Source organism: Silurus aristotelis (assembly GCF_946808225.1).
Source record: "Silurus aristotelis genome assembly, chromosome: 15".
NCBI classification, from domain to species: domain Eukaryota; kingdom Metazoa; phylum Chordata; class Actinopteri; order Siluriformes; family Siluridae; genus Silurus; species Silurus aristotelis.
This window is the reverse complement of record NC_139588.1, coordinates 13,383,453-13,399,282: the sequence shown is the minus strand read 5'-3', so window position 1 is coordinate 13,399,282 and position 15,830 is coordinate 13,383,453. Positions and strand designations below refer to the sequence as shown.

Below are 15,830 nucleotides of genomic sequence, written 5' to 3'. Positions count from 1 at the left end.
ATACCTGAAGCAAGTAATAAAAAAGAAGGGGGAGGGGGGGTTCAAAACAAACGATATCTCTCTCTGTATTATTTTAGCCAATAAACATTTTATTAACAACATGATCACAAATACTCTGGTGTAGTGTTTTTGTTGGTTTTTTTGTTGGTTTATTTTTTTTTTTGCAAGATTGCAATATCCAAAAAGAAAGTTTGTCTCCTGTCCCTCAGTGTCATGTTCCACCTTGCTGTTAGTGGTTACACATCTCTTTTGCCAAAAGGAGTTTAAAAAAATCTTTTTTTGTTGTTGTTTTTCTTTTTTTTTCCTTTTTTTTTCCTTTTTTTTTTTTTTTACAAAATCATGGTGAGAAACAAATATTGTTAACGCGAGCAAAGGAAAATAAGTCAAACAATGTAAAAAGGCTGACATAGACATGTTCAGATTATTATTATTATTATTATTATTATTATTATTATTATTATTATATAGTCTGTAAATAAATACATAATACCACCAAAATAAACACTGCTACCACCACCAATAATAATAATAATAATAATAATAGCAATTAAAGAGAAGAAAAATCTAGAACAAATTCCTATAAAGACATTAACCACTTGAAAAGGTCATTGCCAAATATAAACAGAGAGGTCAGTGCAAGTGTCTTCCATTTGTTTTTATATCTGAGGTGTACCACAATGTAGACTACATATTAAAGCAAACTGATACATTTGCTTTAATATGGCGGTAACGCTGCTAGGTGTCGTCCCGTCATCAGCTACAGCAGTTCCTGCCACGGGTCAGGGCTCATAAACGAGGGATCACATGAGGCTGGGAGATTATGTCGTACTAATTCTACTAAGTTCATGTCTGATGGCTGAAATAAATAAAAAAAAACACAAGTTATAAACTAATTCATTATTCATTATTCAAGATTTATAAGGAAGGTCTAGTTGTATAATCATTCCTTTTAACATGAACATACCATCAATGATTTCATCTTTCACCTTGTGCAATTCCCGAACAACTTCTTCTAAGATTTCCTACAGAGAAAATAATAAACAGCAAATGTGAAACAAATCAAAAATAGTAATAAACAGTAAAAAAAAAAAAAAAATGTAATTATAAACTCCTACTTGTTTCATTCTATCCAAGTCTAAGGCGTCTGTGTCAGTGCTACTGCCCACGGGCCGAACTCTGAACAGAGCACAAACACACGCACATACAGATTCGTGATCAGAAAGAAATACATTCTTTATTATCATTACATACTTGTCTTATTAATTTTACTGGAGTTACTGAACAGTTTGTTGCAGTAACTGATTAATATGATTTACTTCAGGTAATTGAAAAGCAAGAAATTATCTGAAGCCAATGTAAATGTACAATATGCTTTTTAAGCACGACAAGAAGCTTTTTTTCATCACTGATGAGCAGATCCATATAAATAAGTCAATAAAAGGAAATCGATTTGAATGAGGCAATTATGGCTTTTATTCATTATTCACCTTGAGACCAGTGATGCTCTCTCTGCAGAGTTGGCTCGATCCCATGGCTTCTTTGCACCATCTGCAGGCCGGAATAAAAAAGATTACAGGCTTCTTAACAGCAGCAATCCATCCTTTTGCACCTTATTCAATTAAAATCATACTAATAAAGAACATGATTCAGCTGTTAGATTTGGCTAAATGGATGCTTTTCATCTGCTTTTCCTGGAGTTAAAAAAATAATAAAAATCATGGTTATGTAACTCATACCTGCGTTCTGTCCTCTAGACATTGGAGAGGAATTTGCATCATCCTGCAATAATGCAAAGTTGTATGAAAGGTATGTTCCTACTAATGTCAAGAATTAGGCATTTCACTGAATATATGAATTGTTATTGTTGAGGAATTAAAAAAAAACAACCCAGGTGATAGACAATTACTTTCATTGTAAATCATTGATTAATTTATTATTATTATTATTTATTTATTTAAATTTTATTTAAAAAAATTTAATACAGTAATACTACAGTACCAAACTATACCCTAAGTACTCACATTATGGCAGTCTCCTTCTTTCTCTGACTGGTTTGCAGCTTTCCGTCTAGAATTGCACAAATAAAACCAAGATATTTTAGAACTACTTTTCAAACAAAACAAAAAAATAAATAAACCCACATCTGGTTGCGCTTAAGAATGGAATTGGTCCTGACCTTCGTGCAAGCAGGGCGTTCATCTCCTCCATCAAGCCCCCACTCCCTCCGCTTGTCCGATTGGCATCGTTTTTGGCTCCTGAATTTTCATCAGACTGTAAACAAACAGGGCAGTTGCAAATTACACAGCCTAACCTCAGTATACACAGCACTCCCACCATACTGTGTGCACACAGGTTTCACAAAGGCCATTTAAGTTCAAACACCTGACATTTAATGTTACCAGAACCTATTAACAGACTTTAGGAATCATGGATCATCCTGAGCATTCTGCTGTTGTATTAATAGTTTCAGTGCTGATACAAAATAAACAAATTGCTAGGTTTTTATATAAATCAATGCAGCAGACTATATAGTTAGTTGCAATTTACATAGCTCAAAGATCAAACAGACCCTCTGCACTCGGCGCAGTTTGGCCCCGGCGATCATGGCGGCGAGGCCAGTGGATGCGTGCGGATCCTCATGATGATGATGAGGATGAGGATGAGGATGACCTCCATATCCACCTCCTCCCAGAGGTAAAGGGGGTGGTGGAGGAGGAGGGGCTCCTGCTGTTGGAGGTGGAGGACCAGGAGGTGCAGGAGGAGGAGGTGGAGGCAAGCACGGACCTCCAATTGACATGATGGGTGGCACTATACTTGGGGGTGCCACTGAGAGCAATGCGGGATGTCCCTGAAATGGAGAGCCTGCCAAAAACGGAAAAATGTTTAAAACATTAAAAAGTGTAACACAATAAGGAAAACATAAAAAGAGAAGTAGCAGCAAATGAAGGCAAGAAATGTGATTGTTACTAAATACTACCCAATACTACCACACATTAAAATCCATTTATCACTCCTATATTTTCCTACCTGAGTTGGATGAGCGTCGCTCTCTCTCAATATGTGCCTGCATTTGCTGCTGTTGCTGCATCTCCATCTGCCTGCAAAGCACACATTCGTTTTATAGAGTCAGAGAGCAGAGCATATAATCTGCATTACAATCAGCCCAGTACTATGCAATTACTGTCATGCAATAAGACCTCACAGTTTCTTACTCTGCAATGGAGAGTAAGGGTCTGTTCAGAATTCCATTTACATAGGATCTGGAGTAATTGTATCTAATGGTACATTGGGATTTCAGTTCCTCCATATCTGTCTGTTTTTGTCTCTTGATAAAAATTAACTGTACAGTTCTGTATATTCAAAGTATACAGTAGGTTTACTGGTCGGCGCTATCTTGTGTTATGTGTATTGTCTTGTGTTGTCTGTCTGTCTTTACTGTTGTCTGTCTGTCTGTCTGCACTGTCTGTCTGTACTGTTTTTATTCTGCACTGTTTGCGCTAGGTTGCACTCAATGCACTTTATGTAGCTTTGTGTTGTGTTGTAGCTCTGTGTTGTTTAGTGTAGCACCAGGGTTCTGAAGCAACGTTGTCTCATTTTTACTGTGTACTGTGTACCACTGTGTATAGTAGAAATGACAATAAAAGCCTCTTGACTTGACTTAACTTGAATTTATTACTTCATTGTCAATAACTGCTCTGTCCTCGATAGTCATAGTTAATTTGGAACCTATCCTGGAAAATGGCAAAAAAAAACATCCCCAGGTTGGTTTTGCTCATCCGCTGCAGAGCACCAGGCACACTTTTTGAATAACATCTAAGCATAACATTTAAACATCTAAAAGCCTACACACCGCACTTAGTAGGAGAGAGGAAACCAAGGAAACCAAAGGAAACCCACAGAAACACAAGGAGAACATGCAAAACTTTACACCGAGTGTAACCCAAGCATTGGATCAAACTCAAGACCCTAGACTGCCTGTGTAACCATACCACCAGATCTTCTACCAATTCCTGCTTTTTAATGCTTGAACCATCAGAACCATTGAGATAGACATGGTTTCTGGCAATCACAAAAAATAGATGCTTTGCAATCACTTCTCATACATTTACAAGGAATAGTTCACATGATCTCCATAATCCGTTCATTAGAAGATCATCAGAAAGAAAAGATTGTGGAATGTATAAAAAAAAAAGAATGCAATTATGTAGGTTGAATAAAATCGTTGTTATAATTAAAGCTGTAGAAAATAGTGAAGAATCCTATTACATTCACAAATACAAGTGATTGCAGATTGTATACATTTAAATGACTGTAAATATGAATGTGTAATGCAACATGAGGCCGTGAAAAAAGCAAGACCTTTTAAACGTACACATGAATATGTTATATAATAGATAAATACAGTGATTGCCAAGGACCATTTGAGTGGTTCACACTGCTACGTATTTACATTTACATTGATGGATTTTGGCTGTTCTACCCATCATCCTTATTAAAATGCAAAGCCTCAGTTATAGGGTTCTACACAGAACCATTAAAGGTGCTCTTTAATGCCAAATACTTTAGGGTGCTAAATGAAAACCTTTTCTATGCCCCACTTTCATTGTTCTATCTTCGGACTTCAATATTCAGTCTTTCTGTATAATCTTCCAGATCTGTCACCCACACATGTTCTATTCTGGTGTTTCTCATTAAATCTGACTGTGTCATCCACTGAATGTGAATAAATAAACTGTTCTGCCCGTTAAACAAGCATCAGGGAGAATGATGTCCCTTATTTTGCACGAGCCATGACACTCACATCTCGTTGTGGACCTCACATAACCACCCTGTAGTTATAATAGGATCCCATCTACATCTGCCTCTTTCACACCAACTACCAGCATGTCTTCCCTCACCACATCCATAAACCTCCTCCTTGGCCTTCCTTTTTACCAGGAAGGAGGAAAAGAGGAAGACCAAGAAGGAGGTTTTTTGATGGGGTGAGGGAAGACATGCAGGTAGTTGGTGTGAAAGAGGCAGATGTAGAGGACAGGGGGGTATGGCGTTGGATGATCCGCTGTGGTGACCCCTAATCGGAGCAGCCGAAAGAAAAAGAAGAAGAAGTTATAATAGGATCCCACCTTCTCTGAACCTCCAGTTCTTCTGCTGTGGGACCGTTCTGTACCTGGCGCTGAACTGCTGGACCTGGAAAAAAAAGGTAATTGTAGGGTTTAATTAATCTACAAATTGCCATGATCTGCCCAAACTTTCATTCCTCTTTAATCACAATATTCTTTTTTAGTTTCATTTTAGGTATAAAAGTTATTCATCAATATATAATCTTTATAAAGTTATAAATCAAATAAAAAAAATTTAATTACATTTGTCACATACATAATCATATTCAATGTGACATGTAGTGAAATGCTTTTAATGACTGGTCTGACATAAAAAATAATAAAAAAAAAAAAGAGTAAAAAATATAAAGAAATTAAATAACCTTCTTTCGGCTTCTCCCATTAGGGGTCGCCACTGCGGATTATCCGTCTCCATACCCCCCTGTCCTCTACATCTGCCTCTTTCACAACAACTACCTGTATGTCTTTCTTCATCACACCCATAAACCTCCTCCTTGGCCTTCCTCTTTTCCTCCTTCATGGTGTCTCAAATTGAATATTATAATATTAAAACAAGTTCACATTTTTAAAACTAAGCTTACATTCAAGCATGACTTTTGGCCTTGCAATGTCTACTGCATGTAAGGAAATTTATCTACTTTGATATGTATTCAGACCAGCTCATTTAATTCCCTTTAATTCAGTACTCCGGCAGCCCACACAATTCAAACTTTTCATAATAAAGAAGCCTACGTGTAGACATCTCGTCAATATTTCTGCAGTAGGAATATCTACTGGCTGTCACTATAAAACATTCCAGTGGGCTAGCACTACAGCAATGTGCTTTCTGTCTTCTTGTGTGCTTTTGCAAATGTTTGAACACTCCAGGGCAAGACGATGCATTTATATTAACTAAACTCATTGCGTAAAAGTGGGCAATATACCTATCACTTTTACTTACTTTACTTGACTATAAGATGTTGCAATGATGTACAGAAAAAAAATATGTGTACAGAAAAAATGAATTTTAAATTCCCGCTGTATTTGTATTGTATCTGTGAAATTGGAAAAGACAAATTATTAAATATTTTGTTGTTGTTACAAGAGCAGTATATGATATACAATATATATAACAGCTATTCATAAGATTCTCTTGTATTCAACGTAATCATGATTATTGTCACACAGAACACACACACACACACACACACACACACACACACACACACACACACACACACACACACACAGTAGATGTTTATGTGTTTTAATGAAGTGTTCAACTGAATAATTAGTTTTGTGGTTATTTGCTTTTGTGTTTTATGCTCATGGCCCTGTTGTGTACCCTACCAGACTCAAACAAGATTAGTATTTTATTTCCGATTCTTGAAGATGGTGCAGTGCCCTCTGGCTGTCACACTGTGTTTTACGATAATGATCTAGGCTTGGCAGAAATTCACCAGGAGATTAAAGCTTCAGTCTGTTTCATGTCTGCATGTCTGGGACGAAAAAAAAAAATCCAATAACATGAATACAAATGGTGGACTGCCATCTGTCCATAAAAATGGTGCTGTATTTTTGTATTTTGATATGTATTTTTTCTTGATGAAATAAGAATATTAGCACAATTGATTAAAGAAAAACAAGGCATAAATTGTCTGCCAGATTCAGCTGTAGGTTGCTTCAGCTGTTGGTCAACAGATTGAAGCATACAGGTTTCTTTCAAAACTAAATAAATAGTAAGACAGCAATAAACATGCAAAGACATTAATACACCTCATGTATTCACCATAGCTTCTACAGCTACATACTCTCTGCACCTACTGCAAACTTGGTAACAAAAAAGAAAAGGGAAATAGAAACCTTTTGATAGAGTAATTGTTAATTATGGTAATTGGCAACTATGTTGTCTGTAAAGGACAAATGCCATCGATTCCTTAGGATCAAAACTTACCTTTAACCCAACAAATAAACCACAACAGAATCTGATCTGGTCTTTTAGAACCTGACACCAGCACTGACTTATTTTTCATTGGAAAACCATGACAATCACGTGACACAATATTCAAAATATTGCAAGTAGCACAAATGTAATCAATCAAGAATTTAAAAACTAAATAGCAAAGCAATTAGGTCTGTATTTTATTCGTATTATATCTAGATGACTATACCATTCAGAAACACAGGCTCTAGATAAAGTGATCAGCTATTGTGTTTCTTTGTCTGTTGTTGTGAGATTACACGTTTACATTGACCTTTAACATTAACCTGTTTCCTTGTCTAACATACAGAGATCCTGCTGGCTTTTACACACCGTCACTGGGTATGAGTGTGGTGAATATTTTCAGTGACATTTGACATGTAATTCAGTCTATCAATACATTGTCTTTATTAAAGTTACTATTACTATAAAGTTACTTTATTAAAGTGTTACTATTTCCTCAACTAGAAACCTTTCAACTAGAAATTTCAATATTCTAGTTCGCCTCAATACAACTTTATTTGTCCTAGCTAGCCCAGTGTTTTCTTTTTAACATATAAAATACATTTTGTGATTATATTTATATATTTACAGCGTATAAATATCTCCTGACTTCCCATACAGGATCTAATGCCTTGCCAACATATCTTAGTCCTCCAAACCATCCTGATTAGAAAAATGAAGACAGAAGATGGACGGAGATCAAGCAGTACCTACAGGACATCTTGAAGAAGAAGAGCCGGCCTTGGCAGATACACAGACACCCACAGACCAACTCGCTGCTGATCATAATGCACTCGAGCAATTCATCTCTTCTCTTTCTCTTTCCTCCTCCTTCTCCTGTCTGTCTCCTCTACACTCCTTGCTTCAGGTCTCCTGTTTCTCTACAGGGTAACCTCACACCTGCAGTGTAGCAGCCGGCTAGCGAGCACTGAACAGCTCACATTTCTCTAAAGCTCCCTGGACAGCTGCATGCATGACCACAGACGTGGTCAAACCAACAGAGAGCACTGCAGCTACAAGGAAATTGTGGGATTACTCACATTTTGGGTGTAAATAAGACAGTGTAGAGAGAGTGCTGATATTTTCATGAATAACTTAAGTGTGTCATTTATTTGAAGTAGAACAATGTACTTCTGGTGACCTAATTATATTTTCCAAGAATAAGATAAAAAGATGAAATGAATGAAAATGAATGAATGAATGATGAATGAATGAATTAATTAAAAAAAAAAATATATATATATATATATATATATATATATATATATATATATATATATATATATATATATATATATATATATATATATATATATATATAATAGTAATGTATTACTACAATAAAATACTATAGAATAGCATAGGTTATTAAAGGACAGTATAAATGAATACTGTGGCAGAAATTGTGGGGTCTATTTTCTAGAACACTGTAATACAGGCACAACCAATTCTTACAGGGTTATGTGGGTTTAATGTTAATGCAATTGTGAGTAAGTGATTATATGAAGTTTGGGGCTTGCATGGAACGTGTCCTGTGTAATCACACACCACTATGAGACACAGTTACTGTGTGCATTCAATCCTGTTATTTTTAATGGTCAGAGTGGTTTTAAATGAGTTTAGACTCGGCACAAACAATGGACACATCCACACATTGTAAGATGTATTTCATGTAAACTAATAAAAGTGTAGCAAGCAATATAAAGACAAATAGATGCTTTAGTATTAACTTGAAATATGATATATTGCATAAACTCCTTTTTAGGCTTTATTTTCTCAATTTATATTTTTAATTACATTTTAGTCACATTGGCTCTGGCCCTCTTTTGAAATGATTGAACATCTATTAAAATGGTGTGAATCACCAGAAATAAACGTGAGAGACATGGCTTTCTTCCCCTCTAATTTTCAGTCCTCAGTTTTCATTGCTTATTCTTGGTTTTGCATAACAGGACCAATTTAAGTAACCTGGAGACTATATTATAAAAACAGGCTTCTTCTGTGTTCTTATCTTCCTAAGAACTTATTACACTCAACAACATTTATTATTTTCACAGAGGAAGCAGTTTGTTCTTATTCCACTTCACACTCTTTATTTCTCTCTGTCATTTTGTCTCAACAATAGAAAGAAAAAGCACAAAGACACACTCTAGTACTGAACCCAGGGGAACGCAGCACAGCCACTTGGTTTAATTAAGATTAGCATTGTACTGGGAAAATCCTTCTCAGTTAATAACTTAGCAGCCCTAATTCAAATGTATCTCCCTATACACATCATTCTCATGCTCGTTATTGTCGCCACATTGAGTTCATACTTTGAATGTCTGCCAGTTAAATAAAAGAAATTACATGTTAATGCATTATGAAAGTGTAATTTATTTTGAAAAAAAATCAATGTTCGCCTTTTTCACTCTTTTGTGTAAACACACAAAAAAAATGTGAACCGAGGGATTAATATTTTAAACAAAAGTAAACCTGTAGTATGTAAATGTAAACACTGCGAACGATTTTCCGAACCCATTATACATTTTTAGTGACAATAGACACATCGAACCCTTATGCTATGTGTCTACCAACATTTTAACATTTTACCTCAGTGCTTAAGCTCTTCCTCTGCAGTAAATATTTAACAGCCACCTGTGCTGTAATAACAGTGAACACCATTAGAGGGCCTCCTGATTCTCACATGGCCATGCAGGCTCCCTGCCACATATCACCTCAGGAGAACGCTTGAGTTGCCACAGATGAACATCAGCATGTGCTAATAAGACCAACGTCTGTTGCAAATGTTTGTGTGTCATTTGTAAAAGCCATAAAATTTTCCAGAGCTGAAAAACATTATCTATGAAAACAGTGACACTGACATCAATGACATCAAGTATAACTAAGGGTCCAGAAAATGTATGGATGTGTAATTATTTAATCTGAAAAGTCTTACAGTCTGTCAGTACATGGAGCCATTACAGCAAGGTTTAATTATTCTTTGCAGAATTTTTATGTTTATTCTGTCATTTAAATATAGTGTTAAAAATTATACAAACTATATTGTATATAGCCATTTTATAGTTATATATATATATATATATATATATATATATATATATATATATATATATATATATATATATATATATATATATAATAAATACCAGGGCTTGTCATTGTATAGTTGATATTAGAGTTTATATGCGGTTTTATGAATGTAGTTACATTAGAGCGCTAGTGAGATTTAGTGCATGTGTATAATGTGCCTGTAAACATATTTAATTTGCTACTGGCTGTGTAATTATGAATGAATGAATAAAAAAAATCAGGCTCATTCACTAAATTGCACTGAATCATTTGTTTTGTTCAGTTGCTTCTGACTGGCTTTGCAACCGCAAATTGCAATTACGCAATGTGAACCCAAGATTGACTGACTAGAATCACTAAATCAAGCGTACATTTTACACAGAACTATTTTATATATGTATCTGACATTTTACACACATCTGTATTTGCAGATGTATGCTAAACACATATTTGCACCTCCTCAATCAATCAATAATTTATTTTTAAGCATATCAGTGATCAGCTATTTTTTTTCTAAATTAAGATGCTTTCTACAATAAGATGTTTATTGTCTGCCATAGATGGCAACATGATCAGGTTGTACATCTAAACACAACATGCATCATCAATCACTGAACGAGTCACTTGAAACATTTCACTGAATAGATTCAAATTAATCGTCACCGAACAGACTTAATTTCAGTTTTTGTGCATTGTGTGTGTAGGTGCATATGCACAAGCATAATCCTTAAAAGACGAACCTCTCTCATTTGGCTTTGTTATCAACCAGAATTCAGCAAAACCACTCAAATAAAACCCAAATGCATAATAACAACAATAATAATAAAAATACATCTAATGCCTGCTTTGCATTACATTGTGTTTGTAGTGCATCCAATGTCTATATATAGGGCATGTTGCTGGGTCAAAATCATTTTGCTATTCCTGGAAAGGCAATCCCTCAAACAAATCCTCTCTATCTGATATTCATTGTGACTCCTCCCACTCCTGATTATTCCCTACAGATGCACCAGTCAGCTTTTATTCACAAAAAGAATTGTTTTGCTCTGCATTTTTTGAAACAATAAAATATTGTAACACTGACACTAATGTTAGCTCAGCATTTTAAAAAGATTAGTAAAATATTGTGTAGGTGCTCATTCATCATTTAAAAGAGTTTTTGCATTTAGTGCTATAGTTATAGTTGTACTAGTGCATATAATCTGCTAAGCTAAGCAGTGCATGAACTAGCTGAGATACCAGTAACTGAAGAATACTACCTAGTAAAATTGCTTTTGGTTTTCACTGACAATATTAAATGCTGTTAGATGCTGCAGTCCTGTGTGTTGCCCTCTAGGTAGTCTCACCTCCATCCTGTGTGCTGAGCACATTAAGAGCAAACAGCATGGCATTGGAGAAGGTGGTGGCCTCCTCCTTACTGGCAAAGTTGAGTCCATACACCTGCCTGGCATCACGCCATTGATGAAATGTAGGAGTGGCCTGATTATACTTCAGCCCCTTTACAATGGAGTAGTTAATGACAACCTGAAACAGAAGTGAAAGGTTCAACAAATGAATAATTAAAATGAGCATTGAATTGGACTTCACTCATCATGTAAATTGTAAAGTTCTTACAATGTGTTTTCAGCAACTGATGAAAGCCAGAGTGGCTTTCAGGGATAAACAATGTGGGGGCTATGACTTTCATGTGGCCTGGAGTGAAAATTACATTTTCTATTTCAAAATTTAATTAGACACACATTAACAGCCTTGTCTACAGGGAAATTAGTTAGTGTCTTCCAGTAAATCAATAAACAAGACTAGAGTAATTAGGTTTAGAAAAGTTTGATGTTATGCCATTGCCAGTTGCTCATACACTTACACTGCTGTGACTGACTTTGCACTCTGGACCTGATTTACGCCGGTCAGGCATAACATTATCACTTTATAACATTATGACCAGTGAAGTGAATAACACTGATTATTTCTTCATCAAGGCACCTGTTAGTAGGTGGGATACATTAGGCAGCATGTAAACATTTTGTCCTCAGAGTTGATATGTTAAATGTGGGCCAGATTGTGATAGCTAGACGTCTGGGTCAGAGTATCTCCAAAACTGCAGCTCTTGTGGAATGTCCGCAGTGGTAAGTATCTATCAAAAGTGCTTCAAGGAAGGAACAATGGTGAACCGGCGACAGGGTCATGGGTGGCCGAGGCTCATTGATGCACGTGGGGAGCGAAGGCTGGTGCGTGTGATCTGATCCAACAGATGATCTTTATGTTCGATGGGTCAGGACTGTTTTGGCAGCAAAAGGGGGACCAACACAATATTAGGCAGGTGGTCATAATGTTATGCCTGAACGGTGCATCTTAATAATGCCCTATTAACGCCCTGTTTGTAGTTTTCTGTACATCTGACTCAACATCTGAAGCTGTGAATGGTATCACAAGAATACCACTGCATTTACCAAATATCTGCTTACTGTAAATCTGTAATACTGCGATCATTATTTTAACATAGTACTGCTTGCCTTTACTCTTCTACACCTATATTTTGTTATTACTTATAATCCTACATCAGGCTGGGTTCTCTATGAGCCTGGTTCCTCTGAAGGTTTCTCCCTTGTTTCATCTCTGGGAGTTTTTAATTGCCACTAACTTGATCGTTATGATCTACAGCCAGATTCCTAAAAATACACTTTGTGACACTGTTGTTAAAAGCAATATAGATATAAAATAGAATTAAGATGAATTTACCTATGTAAAAAAAGGTGCACTGACCTGCTGATCCTGCAGTTTGACCCCCACCACACGGAAAGTGTTGTTGGCAGTGTTGTGGTAGATATTAATGCGACTGAAGCCTTGTTGGCCTGGTTTGATGGGCACCCACTTCTTGCTGGTGTCATCGTAGACCATCACAGAGGCACGGGCCTGGCAAATACTCTGCTCACTACAACAAAAGAAATAGAGAGTTTATCATGATACAGCTGATTTACCTCAAAAATTCCACTTAACCTTTAAACAATCATTGCATTGCTTAATATACCAGAAATTATGTAGGAAGCGGACAGAAAAGGCTGAAGGTCTCAAAAAATATATACGGCACTCCAACATTATATATTCACATTTAAGGCCAACATAGATACAGTTCAAAAACAAAGGTATCATCTGACTGTAATTGTGCAGAGATTAGAGTTGTTGTTTTTTTTTGTTTGTTTTTTCTAACTCCATCTGACCATTCATTTGTATCCCTAAACCTGTTCACTAGTAAGTGGTGATACATTTTGAGACAGTAAATGGTGCACTTCAGAAAAACTAGCTACTAGAATTTTATTAAAGGTGTTATACATCCATCCAAGTAACCCAGCCATTAGGGGGGCACAAGCCAGTGCACTCTTAGTGCCGGTCCCAAGCCCGGGTAAATGGGGAGGGTTGCGTTAGGAAGGGCATCCAGCGTAAAACATGTGCCAAATCAAATATGCGGATCACAAATGAGAATTTCATACCGGATCGGTCGAGGCCCGGGTTAACAACGACCGCCACAGGTATCGTTAGCCGACAGGGTACCGGTGTAAATTGGGCTACTGTTGGCCGAAGGAGGAGAAGGAGAGGAGGAAGACGTCTACAAAGACGGCAGGAAAAGGAGCAGTGTAGGAGAGTAGAGGTTCGGGTTGGTACTTTAAATGTTGGTACTATGACGGGTAAAGGGAGAGAGGTAGCTGATATGATGGAGAGAAGAAAGGTAGATATGCTGTGTGTTCAGGAGACCAAGTGGAAAGGGAGTAAGGCCAGGAACATTGGAGGTGGGTTTAAACTGTTTTATCATGGTGTGGATGGAAAGAGAAATGGTGTAGGGGTGATTCTGAAGGAAGAGTACAGTAAGAGTGTAATGGAGGTGAAGAGAGTTTCTGATAGGGTGATGATCTTGAAGGTGGAGGTTGAAGGGATGATGATAAATGTCATCAGTGCCTATGCTCCACAAGTTGGCTGTGAGATGGAGGAGAAGGAAAGATTCTGGAGTGAATTAGATGAAGTGGTAGATGGTGTACCTAGGAAAGAACGATTGGTGATTGGGGCAGACTTTAATGGGCATGTAGGTGAAGGGAACAGAGGTGATGAGGAGGTGATGGGTAGGTATGGTTTTAAGGAGAGGAATGTGGAAGGGCAGATGGTGGTAGATTTTGCTAAAAGGATGGAAATGGCAGTGGTGAACACGTATTTTAAGAAGAAGGAGGATCATAGGGTGACGTATAAGAGTGGAGGAAGGTGCACACAGGTGGATTATGTTCTGTGTAGGAGATGCAACCTGAAGGAGATTGGAGACTGTAAGGTGTTGGCGGGGGACAGTGTAGCTAGACAGCATCGGATGGTGGTCTGTAGGATGGTTTTGGAGGCGAAGAAGAAGAGGAGGAAAGTAAGGATTGAAAGAAGAATAAGATGGTGGAAACTGAAGGAGGAAGAGTGTAGTGTGAGGTTCAGGGAAGAGGTCAGACAGGGGCTTGGTGGTGGTGAAGAGGTGCCGGATGATTGGGCAACTACTGCAGGAGTGATGAGGGAGGCAGCTAGAAAAGTACTTGGTGTGACATCTGGAAATAGAAAGCAAGACAAGGAGACGTGGTGGTGGAATGAGGAAGTGCAGGAGAGCATTAGGGGAAAGAGGTTGGCAAAACAGAAGTGGGATCGACAGAGTGATGAGAAAAGTAGGCGGGAGTACAAGGAGATGCGGCAGCAGGTAAAAAGGGATGTGGCGAAAGCCAAGGAAAAGGCATATGAGGAGCTGTATAAGAGGTTGGACACTAAGGAAGGAGAAAAGGATTTATACCGATTGGCCAGGCAGAGGGACCGAGCTGGGAAGGATGTACTGCAAGTTAGAGCAATAAAGGATGGAGAGGGAAATGTGTTGACTAATGAGGAGAGTGTGTTGAGAAGATGGAGGGAGTATTTTGAGCAGCTGATGAATGAGGAAAATCAGAGAGAGAGAAGGTTGGAGGATGTGGAGTTGGTGAAGCAGGATGTAGATAGGATTAGTAAGGAGGAAGTGAGAGCAGCGATTAAGAGGATGAAGAATGGAAAGTCGGTTGGACCAGATGACATACCGGTAGAAGCGTGGAGATGTTTAGGAGAGATGGCAGTGGAGTTTTTAACCAGATTGTTTAACAGGATTCTGGAAGGGGAGAGAATGCCTGAGGAATGGAGAAGGAGTGTGCTGGTACCGATCTTTAAGCATAAGGGAGATGTGCAGACCTGCAGTAACTACAGGGGAATTAAGTTGATCAGTCACACCATGAAGTTATGGGAAAGAGTAGTGGAAGCCAGGCTGAGAGAAGAGGTGACCATCTGTGAGCAACAGAATGGTTTTATGCCGAGGAAGAGCACCACAGATGCCTTATTTGCTTTGAGGATGTTGATGGAGAAGTATAGAGAAGGACAGAAGGAGCTGCATTGTGTATTTGTGGATTTAGAGAAAGCGTACGACAGGGTGCCGAGAGAGGAGTTGTGGTATTGTATGAGGAAGTCAGGTGTGTCAGAGAAGTATGTGAGGGTGGTGCAGGACATGTATGAGGACAGTGTGACGGCAGTGAAGTGTGCAGTAGGTACGACAGACTGGTTCAGGGTGAAGGTTGGACTGCATCAAGGATCGGCCCTGAGCCCTTTCCTGTTTGCAGTGGTGATGGACAGGTTGACGGACGAGGTCA

General features: G+C 37.7%; 1 protein-coding gene across 2 annotated transcripts in view; it reads right to left on the bottom strand.

Annotated features, from left to right (window-relative positions):
- Nucleotides 1-70: 70 nt before the first annotated feature.
- Nucleotides 71-15,830, bottom strand: part of evlb (Enah/Vasp-like b) — a 32,598-nt gene continuing 16,838 nt past the window's right edge. For both annotated transcript variants that reach the window (XM_083562135.1, XM_083562134.1), the window contains exons 2-13: nucleotides 12,916-13,084; nucleotides 11,502-11,679; nucleotides 5,124-5,187; nucleotides 3,028-3,098; nucleotides 2,570-2,862; nucleotides 2,177-2,271; nucleotides 2,022-2,067; nucleotides 1,737-1,779; nucleotides 1,488-1,548; nucleotides 1,116-1,176; nucleotides 965-1,022; nucleotides 71-856 (exon numbers count right to left, since the gene is read on the bottom strand). In XM_083562135.1, the coding sequence (XP_083418261.1) occupies nucleotides 819-856; nucleotides 965-1,022; nucleotides 1,116-1,176; nucleotides 1,488-1,548; nucleotides 1,737-1,779; nucleotides 2,022-2,067; nucleotides 2,177-2,271; nucleotides 2,570-2,862; nucleotides 3,028-3,098; nucleotides 5,124-5,187; nucleotides 11,502-11,679; nucleotides 12,916-13,084 (1,177 nt within the window). In that variant the 3' untranslated portion in view covers nucleotides 71-818. The remainder of the gene's footprint in view (nucleotides 857-964; nucleotides 1,023-1,115; nucleotides 1,177-1,487; nucleotides 1,549-1,736; nucleotides 1,780-2,021; nucleotides 2,068-2,176; nucleotides 2,272-2,569; nucleotides 2,863-3,027; nucleotides 3,099-5,123; nucleotides 5,188-11,501; nucleotides 11,680-12,915; nucleotides 13,085-15,830) is intronic.